The 12,500-nt window shown below is 42.9% G+C and overlaps 1 protein-coding gene across 1 annotated transcript in view; it reads right to left on the bottom strand.

Annotated features, from left to right (window-relative positions):
* Positions 1-7,084: 7,084 nt before the first annotated feature.
* Positions 7,085-12,500, bottom strand: part of myb (v-myb avian myeloblastosis viral oncogene homolog) — a 9,153-nt gene continuing 3,737 nt past the window's right edge. The window contains exons 5-15 of the mRNA XM_068708258.1: positions 12,412-12,500; positions 11,548-11,758; positions 11,395-11,463; positions 11,190-11,294; positions 10,456-10,713; positions 9,853-9,971; positions 9,643-9,754; positions 9,454-9,549; positions 8,823-8,921; positions 8,619-8,702; positions 7,085-8,453 (exon numbers count right to left, since the gene is read on the bottom strand). The exon at positions 12,412-12,500 is cut by the window's right edge and continues 132 nt beyond it. Of these exons, the coding sequence (XP_068564359.1) occupies positions 8,340-8,453; positions 8,619-8,702; positions 8,823-8,921; positions 9,454-9,549; positions 9,643-9,754; positions 9,853-9,971; positions 10,456-10,713; positions 11,190-11,294; positions 11,395-11,463; positions 11,548-11,758; positions 12,412-12,500 (1,356 nt within the window). The 3' untranslated portion in view covers positions 7,085-8,339. The remainder of the gene's footprint in view (positions 8,454-8,618; positions 8,703-8,822; positions 8,922-9,453; positions 9,550-9,642; positions 9,755-9,852; positions 9,972-10,455; positions 10,714-11,189; positions 11,295-11,394; positions 11,464-11,547; positions 11,759-12,411) is intronic.

Below are 12,500 nucleotides of genomic sequence, written 5' to 3'. Positions count from 1 at the left end.
CACACACACACACACACACACACACAGAAACAATGTACAGGGGAACATTTGCTCGCTTTGTCAGGACGTGACAGTCATCACTATGTTCGCCAGTTTATTTTGTAACAGGTGTCATGCATACAAAGAGAAAGTGTGTGTGCTTCACCATTCGTGTGTGTGTGTGTGTGTGCCTTTGCCTTTTCAGCCTGGGTGTTTTGGACTGCAGACCACAAACAAGCTTGAGGTCTGAGTATTGTTATCTCATTGGTGCAATTATGCACATGCACAAATGCAGTTAAGGCACACACACACACACACACACACACACACACACACACACACACACACACACACACACACACACAACTTTCACCCCATTGCCTCCAACCACACCCACCCTCCAAAATGAGTTCAAGGGCAGTAGGGAGTGTATCTGAAGGGGGTGTGTGAGTGTGTTTTGAAGGGGGGGCGGATCGAGGGCAGATTTATTGACGACTGGGGGGACCCCGGTGACAAGTGTCCTAAATCGGGGGCGGTCAGGCGTGATCATGCCATGTGAATTGACTTGTCATGATCACTTAGAGATAACAATGGAGTGGACAGACAGAGGAGAGGAGAGTGGAGGAGAGGAGAGCAGAGGAGAGAAGGAAACAGGGACAGTGTTTTAGGAGACAGATATATGTGTATGTGTTATTGGATGTAAGATTGAGGATGAATTGAAACGGAACTCTTTGCGTGCAGTTGTAGTGATGGCAGTGCAGGGTGGGGTTAAGTTGAGTGAGTGTGTGTGTGTGTGTGTGTGTGTGTGTGTGTGTGTGTGTGTGTGTGTGTGTGTGTGTGTGTGTGTGTGTGGGGTGGGCTCCATTGAAAGGCCCTTCCTTCTGCTCTATTTACCCAGGTGAATAGGGAGCTGGACCAAGCCTGAGCGGGAAAACATGTCATTCTCTGCTGTGTAAATGTGTGTGTGTGTGTGTGTGTGTGTGTGTGTGTGTGTGTGTGTGTGTGTGTGTGTGTTGGGGGGGGGGGTTACTTGTGACTGTATGTAAGAACAAGTTCTCAAGACAAAAAGTTAGCCACATGCCCCCCACCTCTCATGCCTGAACCCAAGTGGAAACAAACACAAGCACACACACTGACACACACATTTGGGCACATACACACACATTAGAAACACAGAAATTCCCAGGCTTGTTTTGGATTCATTATTAAACTTCTTTTAATTATGTCAAAATTTCTGTAGTTGGAAGAAAAAACTTTATCAGTGTTTCTGTTTTTGTGTGTTTAATGAAGAAAACCCAGACAGCCAAGGTGAAAGTAGATAACGTGAGGATGTGTGTGTGTGTGTGTGTGTGTGTGTGTGTGTGTGTGTGTGTGTGTGTGTGTGTGTGTGTGTGTGTGTGTGTGTACATGTGTGTGTTAAAAAGTGTTGCTGGGAAAAGGCAAGTCAGGAAACTGGGTGACAAACCTGACCACACACTCTGCACCAGCAGGCTGTGGTGGTGTCTGTGTGTGGTTATAAAACCCTGGTTCACCTGCTTCCATTCGGTTTTTGCAACGTAGATACGTCTTCATCTTTTACATTTTGTATTCCTTCGTGTCTTCTATTTATTTATTGAAGACATTTTTTATTTACAGTCATCCTGATGTCGGGGATTGTCTCTTGTCTTTCTGTCATACATCTGAAAGACGTCACATGTCCTCCGTCATTATACGAGCACTTTATTCTGGGTGATTGGACTTTTAATGTGCCGGAGCAAAAGAGGTTCTTCCCCAGTTCAGAATATGAACAATTATGTGAATGAAATACTACATTTTTGCATCCTAATTTTAAAAAAATCAAACAGGGACAGGTGGCTCTAGCTGGATTGTCATTACAATCACAGAAGGATGTGCAACAGGCCTTTTCATTTCTGAAATTGCAAAGAAATTTTTATTTTTGGAAATATTAGAGATGCATTTTACATTATCTGCAGGCAAATAATACATACTACCATATTTATACCAAATACGTGGCTCATGAGAGCTCATAATAGAGTAGTTCTAAAGCCTGGAGCTAAGCAAGTTCTTTCTTTTTTTTTTGTACATTCATTCAAATGTAGGCCTGCGTTTTGACGTGATATTAGTTGTTTTTTTTGTAGTTATGTTTGTCTTATGTGAGTGTAAGTTGAAGATCTTTGGGTTTGTCGGGTTGGACAGGATAAGCACCTTGAAGATGTTTCCATTTTATAAACTACACCATGAAACCATGAATCAATGAAGAGCGATTATATCATAGAACATGATGTCACATATTTTTAGGCTGTATGTAGCTTTTCCTCATTTTAAATTGGCTTGGTTCGAAACTCATATAAGGGGTGATTGTTTATTTTAGATTATTGTCTTGATATGAACAAAATGTGTAATTATTGGAAGACCTTTGCAACAGGTCTTATTACCGTGATTCATCCAAAATCAAAATCAAAAGATCTTTTGGATCTTTTTGGATCTTTTGGATCTCTTTGTCTGGGTTGTACTTCATAAAGACATCATCACTATTATTTTATGATGTAAACAATGAGCCCGACTATCTTTCCTGCTTTCTTCCCTGCTGATCTCCTCCCTTATTTTGCTGTTTATCCCACTCTTTGTCAGTCTTTTATCTAATGGCCAAATGTCCGTTTTCTGCTCTTTGACACTGTTGGCACCACTTTGGCCGTCCTGACCCACTTTTTCAAATGTTTACAGTTATTGTTATGAGCTATCTGGCACAGGCACATTGCTCTATACATCTTTTGGTCCTGAAAAACAACAAAGAAACGGCCAAACGAGTGGCAGCCAAATCTGGGAAGACAGTAACTGTTGTTCCAGACGAGTCTAATCACCTCAGCAGCAGCTCCAACAGTCCCTCTCTCTCTCTCCCTCTCTCTCTCTCTCTCTCTCTCTCTCTCTCTCTCTCTCTCTCCCTCTCCCTCTCTCTCTCTCTCTCTCTCTCTCTCTCTCTCTCTCTCTCTCTCTCTCTCTCTCTCTGCTCACCTCTCTATCACTCCCCCCGCAGTCTCGTTTACATCTCTATCTGCTCAATCTGTGTGTTCTGGTTACATGTGAGCATACGCACGCATGTGCATTGTGTGATTGTGAGTCAGCAGGTGCACCGCGGGTCTCGTTGTCCACTGTCCTTGTGTTGTGGTCCTCACGTGTCTGCAGACAAACGTGGACGTTTTGGAGCAGGGGTCCTGCACCTTAACCTCCATCTGCAAACAGACAGCTCTGAACAGAAACAGTGTTCCAACCCCATCTGTTCGTACTCTGGACCACAGCTGAGCAACACACACACACACATACACACACACACACACACACACACACACACACACACACACACACACACCTTTCTACGAACAAACACACATTCTCCACAACGATGAAATAAAGTGAACAAAAGGGAGAGGGAAATTATTTGTTTGTTTGTTTATTTAATAATCTTATTTTTTATTAAATTCTATTTTTTGTCTCATGTATTTTCAAAAATGACATGTAGGAGGGATTTTTTCATTTATTTTTCATTGCATCCTGGCACTGCATCCTAAAATAAATGAGTTTGAGGAAACACTCCGAAATAAATGCGCTTCACTTACCACCAACTCTCTGAAGAGCCTAATCATTTCACTGTAACTACTATGAGTGCAAATCTTCTTTTGCATAGAAAGGGGCCCAAGTTGCGCCAAATTAATGCATATTATACCTTAAATATGTACAAATAGCACATGAGCACAAAGTCGCTATTTGCTTTGCAGTGCTTTATTCTGCAGTTAGGTGGGAATTTCACTATTCGTAGTTTAGTTTAGTAGTTTTTGTCTTATTTTGTGCAGTTCTAGCTCTGTAGAAGCCGTCCAATCCTTTTGTGAATCGCCCCCAGACAGTGGTACTTAAGTACTCATTTAATGCTCCGCAAGTAAGCGTATTTGCCAAAATGTCAACTTTCATTATTTGCAGTGGTGAGTGTAACATTAAAGCCCTTTTTGCACACGAGCCAAGGCTAATATTTCCACTCTCCCATAAAACCTTGCTGCTGTTTTCACTTCTTGACCTTGTTGCAGAATGAAAACACAGAAAGGAAGCAGACAAACTACAGCTCCACAGAAGTAAAACCCTCTTTCAACAACCCCCCCCTTGTTTCTCTCTCTGCCTGTCTCTTCATCACTTGTCTTCTTCTCTGCCCTCCTCTTCTCTCCTCTCCTCCGTACCATGGATGGGTAGGGTAGTTATCAGGCCCGGCCAGCCCAGCCCAGCCCTCCTACCTGACCGCTGCCAGCAGGGAGCGGCTGCCCTCGCCTATCTCCGACCACAACAGCACCCAGGGAATGAGGAAATCAGGCTAGAGTAATCTATGCGGGCCCAGAGCACACTGGCCAGCTTTTTGAGCACACCAAGCGTGTGTGTTTTGCAAGTATGCACGTGCGGGTTCAGGAGCCCGCCACTCCTGCAACATCCGGCTATAAATCTATTGTGACAAGACGAACTGAATTTATGAGCCAATCTGCTTGCGACAGACATTTTGAGATTTGAAAAAGCGAAAGGAGGGTGGAATAAAAAAATGTAGCAGTGAGAGTGAACTTCTGCTTTGACATTTAGGGCTGAATATTTTGTAGAAAATGTGCTTTTATCAAACAAATCTTTTTTAAATGTTCAACCTTTCTGTGTTACATTTACCAACTAAATCTAAATGTGAAAATAAAATCTCAGGCTCCTGTTTGCACTCAAATAAAAGTCTTTATGTCCTTACTAAACCGGTATCCATGTAGAGAAAAGTACAACCAGAGAGATCACAGCATTGCTAAAGGGGATAATTCTGAAAGCCAATTTGTTTTAGTGCTTAAGTTAATGATTTGCCTCACATTAGTCTCCTTTTAGCCAGTAGTTTTAACTCAGTTACAGAACATGTGTGCATTCATTTTGATATTTTCACTGTCTTGGGCAGTACTCTCATGTCATGTGACACAGGTCACATGACCTCTTAATGTTATTAAGAACACTTGTCCTCACTACACCCGTATACCCTTCAGACTTGTTCCATGTATCCATACAGGATTTTTTTAACTCACAATCAGGGCGCCTTGGATATTTTTCAGACTGACAACTTATACCAAGAACTTCATCAACACAAGTTTGTTGACCCAGTGCAGCGCTGACTGTTCTTTTGTACCTCTGAAAGCCATATTTGGCCCTGTGACAGAGATACCGGATATTTTTCCATTTCTTCTTTTGCTGAAAGGTTGTTGAATGTTGTAACTTTATACATGAATTTAAAGTTTGACTACAGCAGCTGCACATTTGTACACACCTAAAACACAACAGCCATCATAGAAATGCATGGTGTGCCTATTCTAACTTCAGCACGGTTTGAGAACTTTTTTCATAGCGTTTTTATTTTTTTTTAATCTTTTCTCCTTCACTATTTTACATATACTGTCGCTCTTCTGAACTGAAAGGAACAAAAACATTGACAAAATTCAATATCGGTGTGAGTGAATTGTAATGCAATGTTTAGATATTATTGCGCACTATCATGCTCTCTTGTTGCCGCTCTGAAATGATTGCTGCACTGCGCTGTTATTGATAACACATTCCTCTTATAGTATAAGACTTATACTGTCATTTAAAGGAGCCAACACTTGTCCAATCAATCATTCTCTACAGTCACATGCAGAAAACCTCCTATTCTCAGTTTGAATTCTAAAATACCCTGACATCTTACAATATCCATCCAAATCTATATGTTTTGTCAATAAACCACACACACACACACACACACACACACACACACACACACACACACACAGAAGCAGCTGCCTTCTCACTCAGTGGAAGCAGGTGTCTGTAAATCTCATGGGGTTTGAGGCTTTTTTCTCTCTCTTTTTTTTTCTTTTGGGTGTAGTAGAAGATGGTGAAATTCCCAATGTGAAAGTCTGCTTCTTGCTCTGGCCTCTTTCCACAAGACACCCCCCACCCCCACCCACACACACACACACACACACACACACACACACACACACACACACACACACAAACCACACACACTACAATTGCTGACAGAGAATCTTCTGGATTCAAACAACCCTGATCAACCCCTCACTATCATCTCTTTGCTGTCTGTTTACACCATTATTTTTTACGTTACTTAATAAATGTTCTGTTAACTGTTTGGATATATACGTATGTGTCACTTAAGCCAAGCAGCCCCGAGGAAACTATTTCTGTTTGGTCCTGCCTTTAAAATATCACAGTTCCTGTTAGCTGTGTGTCCATCAAGATGACTGTCATTTCTGTTTAAGTATTCCTCCGAGACTAATACTTGAGATGGGAATCTATATTTGAGGGCACTGTGGTGGATCAGGGTGAGGTGGGGGGTGCAGGTGGCTGGAGGCGAGGGGAGGGGGGTGTAAATATAGCTCCTGTTCTGAATCTGGGCCCCTTTTGGCTTTCATGGCCTCACAGGAAAACAAGTCTCCTCAAGAGACTAAACGTGGAGCTCATACATGTGTGTTGTTGGAGAACAATGAGGTGTTTTATAAAGTAATTGTACACAGTGCTATTTAGTGTGTAAAGGAGTCGAGGGCCATTTCTTCCCTTTGTGTTTCTGGAGCGTGTTCGTGAGTCGTCCCTTTTTTATCCAGAGAAAAAGAGGCAACGGTTGGGTTCATTTGCTTATTGCCTTTCGCTGGCTGATAAACTCAACACTCACTCAGTAATTGGCAGATGGAGGGAAAGTTTTATTATACGCACGGCACAAGTTTATGACAGGGAACCTTTGTTTCCACTGGATTGTGTGTGTGTGTGTGGGAGATTAGGTCGAAGTATTTGATTACAAAAGCCCTCACACAAATTTGCATAAACACCAGAGAGCAAATTGGTGATTCACTTTAAAGAACAGTGTGCCTTCACAGTCCAGTTTACAACAACTACAGGCTAATTGTACTTGTAAGTATTGACTGGTAAAAGCATATTTACACTTATAATATATGGAAATGTTCAGAGGGACCGTTTTTTCAACTGCTCTCACTATTACCTGTTATTGTGTTATTTTCCTTTAAAATAATTTTCCCCAAAATGACACGGAATGCAAGGCTGTAATAAAAACAACACACTTTATTTACTAGGCAGTATAGAAAAGTATAAAAACATGAAAACTTGGCATGTATAAATGCTTTAATAAAATCATTTTTGCTCAAAAGCTAGTATAAAAACAAGGCGTATAAAAAGATCGTCCGCTAAGTGTTTGACATGAGCTACTGCAGTCTTAGTAAGAAAACAAAATGCTGGTTGATCAAGCATGATACAAAAATACAAAAACCATACAAAGAAATGTGTAAAAACAGAAACCATAGAGAAGTTTCGGTTGGGATTTGTTTGTAGCATTACATAAAATATCAGTGTTTAGTACTCTCGCTTTTTATGGAGAATATAAGAATGAAGTGCAGCTTGGTCTTACTCTTACTGGGTGAAGCTCATGGTTTCAAACATATAAGCTCATTTAAGATTTATGTAGAAATATATATATACTTAAAGTCTTAACAAATATAACATTTGTTCATCGATAGTTTCCCCATACAGGTTACTGTGATGGCGAGAAATATATCAAAAGTTGAAATGAAAACTCAATTTATGTGAAATAAAAAAGGTGCCAATGTGGTAGTCAGGTAATACTAATAAGGCTGGCCCCTTCTGTCGTGTAAAATATGATCGTTCATTGTTGAATAACGACGTGAGAACAGACGCAGCTGTTCTTGATCAGTAGTTAAGTGTTTACATGAGGTGGCACAGACCAAACACTTGAAATAAACAGTAAACACATTGTAGCCTGTTTTAAAAAAAAGAATAAAAAATAAAGGAACAAATACAGAGGTCACTTTTAAATTCATTAATATGCCTTTGGATTTATGATAATGCTAACAGGGCTTAAATACTTAACTTACAACACTGATCCATTGGCCAATTGAAAAAGAAACAACATTACCATTATGAAAACAAAGGAAATAAATTAATCAACTTGTTCTTTATATTAATATCAAAATTCGGAATTAACAATACAGCCCTATGCAAATTATATATCCACCGTTTCCCATTTATAATACAACATAATGACGAAGACCACACGTAATAGGACGTACATTAGAACCCAGAGCAAATTCGATGCATTTAAAAAAAAACAAAAAAAAAAACTTGTTTAGTCTTTGGTTGGTTGAAATCCAACAAGTGTGAGTGTAAAAACACCAATGGCATAGAGCCTCTCCCAACTGTTGTACCACAACAAATATGTAATCTGCAGCGCTGCGTCCAGCGCAGGGATCGTTGATCTTTCTCAGTTCAACGTGTGTCTCCGTCTACATGACCAGCGTCCTCGTAGAATAAGTGTTGATGTACTTGTGGCTCTGCTCCGAGGCCAAGACGTGCTCCTCAGTTTTCCCACAGGTCGCCTGCTCCCAGGAACTGAGCTGCTGTCGGGCGAGAGAAACAGGGTGATGAGTTTTTGATGGTTACCATGCAATCGCTACGTATTTTAACACCTGGAAGCGTACACACACACACACACACACACACACACACACACACACACACACACACACACACACACACACACACACACACACACACACACACACCTGTAGCGGGCTGCCCATGCCTCTGCGAGGAAGGTGGTAGTTTTTGTGTCCGTCTTGACTCAGTAATGAGCTAGTAAGTAGGTCCTGAATGAAACATGTAAAAACAAAAATCTTAACAACAGAAGTTCAAAATGAAGGTTTGAGGGTGTTTGTGAGTAACGTGATGGCGTCACATTAACATGAAGTGTCAAACGGTGAGCTTACAGGTACTTCCTGTGCGGGGCCGTTTGGGGAGAAGAGCTGTGTGTGAAGGTCTTGTCCTTCCCACTGCAAACACGGGCTCCTCTCACACGGGGACTCCACCTAGACCCAGAACACATCATGGTTAATATCAAGAGTCGGGCAAACTTGGGAACATACAGTAGCCTAGAACAGTATTTACTGGAGAGATCAGAGAGAGAAAAATAAACACATCAAGGCCATTTACTAATTCATATGCACAAAATATAATGAGTTACCTCAATTGAAATAAATCGTTCCCACGTTTTAATTAACTCCGGGGCACAAATTAAATGATTAAGTAACTTTGGCAATGCATAAGGCCAAGTCATTCATCGCAACCGCCACCTGCTTAAGGCACACTTTGGTTGTAGATAGCTCTTTACTTAAGCTTTACTGTAGTTTGGAGATGAGTTATTAAGGGATTGTTAGTAAAAGGCACTTCTCTTCATGCTCTGGGCAGAAAGGCTGGTCTGCTGTGCCGGCTCTCTGTTTATACACGTATCTCATGCAAACAAATTAATAAATAGTGGCTTCAATTTATTCATTTTTACTATCCACGGCCACCTCCTGCTTCTGTACATATGTGTGCTCGCTTATGTTCAGCATGAAGTACCTCTTGTTTTATCTTCTTCAGAGGAGGCTGCTCAATTGCACACTCCATCGGCTCCTGTTTGATGGATTTTACCATCTGTTGCTCCAGAGGAGAGTTCTGCAAAAGACACAAATCCCCCAGTGAGACACAAGAACACCAGAGCAAGACTTGACAGGGGGTGTAACGAGGTTTTTAAAGCATCTCTCTCACCAGTTTGACGGGTCCGTACTTGGCCTCCTGCATGGCCAGAGCTGACCTGAAAGGCGTGGGTGTGCAAGGAGATGACTCCAGGATCGAGCGACGAATGTTTGGAGTTCTGAACCTGAGAGCGATAAAGAGAGACAACTTGAACGTTAGCCGTCTTTTACCACAGTTTTATATAGTTGCATGATTCGACACATTTGAGATGGAGCCACTTACATTTCCTCCTGTTTCTGGTGCCTGATAGTGTGGTTGATCAGAGGCTTAGAGTCCACAGGCGAGCTCATTGGTAAACTGTCGTTGTCGGAGTGTTTGGGGCTCATGGACTGGTTGAGAAACTGTGAAGCAAAAGGAAGGAAACCAATCAACTAAAGTAGCTTTGCAGGTTTATGTTAAAGAAGTAACATTCTGGCAGATCACAGAGCAAACTTGGTCTGATCTACAGGAATGGTGAGGAAAGATGGCCGGTGCTTCAAAAGAGAAGTTGAAATGAAACAAAAAAAGATGGAAAACGACAGCAGAGACACTCTGAATGATTGGTTGTTGATGGCATCAGGTTGGTGATTGGATGGATTCTGATCACACGCGGCTACTTTAACTACCTGTGAGGGTGAAAAGGGAAGGTTTCTGACCGAGAGCTCACTGGTAGGGGCCTCATCCACTGAGGAGAGGCTCTAGAAAGGGGCGGGAAAACATGGGTCAAAGCCCACTACTTGGTAAAGTCTACGTTGCTACTTTCTAAGCTACCCGTTTTCATCTCAACACAGTTGATCATGACGTTTGAACTTGTAGCACAAGGACGAACTGAATGCAGATACTTACTGAATCAATGACGCATTCCATGAACTCCGGCATGGTATTTGAGAACGTCGGACTGCTGTGATGGCTGTTGCCGTTGCCGTGATTGTGGCTGCCGTTATTGCTGTGGGCGCGCGCTGCAGAGGCGCTCTCCTCGGGTAGGCAGCTCTGGTCCAGGGGCAGGGCCGGGGCGGCCGCCTGGTGATGAGGCAACAACATCGCACCCTCGGAGCTGTTGGACAAAGAGCTCTGGCTGGCCCAGCTTGGAAAGGACAAATTCATCTGTGGGAGAAAAGGATACAAAGAGTGAGTGCTATTAATAAGAATAATCAAAGTATAATCGTCTGAAAGTGTGAGAACAGTAGGGTGAGTGTAAAAACACAAGTTAGAAAATGCAAGCCTGACAATAAGGGAAGAGGTGTAAAAGGAATGAGAAAAAGAGAAGAAGAAAGGGAACTTTTATGTAAAGAAGTGTTGGCTAGAGGGTTGCACAAGGGGTCATGCACACGCACTAAAATGGCAATGAGGTCCTATTTCATCACAAACCCCCCAGATGTTTCCTCCGCACATGAAACGCACGCATCCAAACCACCGTCCTTAAAGCCGGGGTCAAACACACACACACACACACACACACACACACACACACACACACACACACACACACACACACACACACAAGCACATAAATTGTGCTGTCGCACTTTTAATAGCTCCCCCGCACCGGGGCTCATGCAGATACACAGATGCACACTTACTGGTAGTGATGGCCGGCCTCTCAGCTCATCTTCTGTTGACATGAGCAGCAGTTCGATCTCTTTCACCCTCTGCTCCTTCTCAGGGTCCTCCTCACTATAGTGTCTCTGAGGGAAAAGAAAGAAAGCAGGAGGCAAAAGTTAGCGGCAGCTCATCTTCTCGTCTCACAATCCCTCCCGTTGCCTCACAGTAGCTCTTTTTTTTTACCTGTATAGCAGCGGTTCCATGCTGGGGAATGTTAAGGAGGTTCAACGACAAGGCCATGGGGAACGGTACCTGTTAAGCCAATCAGAAACATTGAATAAATACATAATCAAAATAATTTAGTTTTCCCAAGTTTTGGCCGAGAGCCCCACTCACTCTGTGTGTGTCGGAGATGTAGGCGTAGTTGTGCGGCAGCTGCGCGTGACCGGGCGAGTGGTAACCCAGGATGTGATTGTGGGTCTTGACGTAGCCGTGGCTGATGGAGAGCGAGGAGTTGCCGTTCTTCGCCGCGCTCTGCAGGTAGCCCTCCTGCTCCACTTTTCGCCTCATGGTGGAGTTCCAGTGGTTCTTGATGGCGTTGTCAGTCCTGGAAGTCACGAATATATTGAGTATTAGCGTGCGGGTTAGCCATTACAAAACACAATCCGCAAGACATCCAGGACTTCTAGTGTTACTAGATAGCATTATCAATACAGGCACACACAGAGGCTGCCACAGACACAGTCTCAGTCACACACACACACACACACACACACACACACACACACACACACACACACACACACACACACACACACACACACACACACACACACACACAACTGATAGGGTTATCAGAACGGAGCCATTACAATCATGTAAAAAAAGAAAGTACAGTATCTTTTTTCCCTCGTTCCTTTCATCTTAATCATTTGATTCTAGGCCTTGCTCTAGAAAGGACACCCTGTCCTGACATTGTCTTTAAGCCTTTTTTCCTCCCAATCATTCCGTATTCCTGTCTTTCGAAAACAACGGAAACACTTTCTGCATTCACGCCTTTATCTTCTTTCATGTTCTGTGTCCTTAAATCACCCCTCTTCTCTTTTGTTTCTTCTCTTTTCATTCCTCCTTCAGTGTCCTCCCCTCTGTTTCACCCTCTCGACCGCAGCATTGCACAGTCGAACCAACAAGTGTTCAGTGATTCATCTAGCTCCCCCCCCCCCCCCCCCCCCCTTCTCTCTTCTACATAGTCCGCCTTACCTGCCGGGGAGCAGCTTCGCGATTTCGGCCCAGCGGTTGCCCAGCTTTTCGTGCGCCTGGTAGATAATCCGGTCCTCTTCCTCCGTCCA

The sequence above is a fragment of the Cebidichthys violaceus genome, unplaced genomic scaffold (genome assembly GCF_023349555.1).
Source record: "Cebidichthys violaceus isolate CVI_PGR_0920_01 unplaced genomic scaffold, fCebVio1.0.p SCAF_14, whole genome shotgun sequence".
Taxonomy (NCBI): Eukaryota; Metazoa; Chordata; class Actinopteri; order Perciformes; family Stichaeidae; genus Cebidichthys; species Cebidichthys violaceus.
This window is presented reverse-complemented; position numbering and strand designations above follow the sequence as displayed.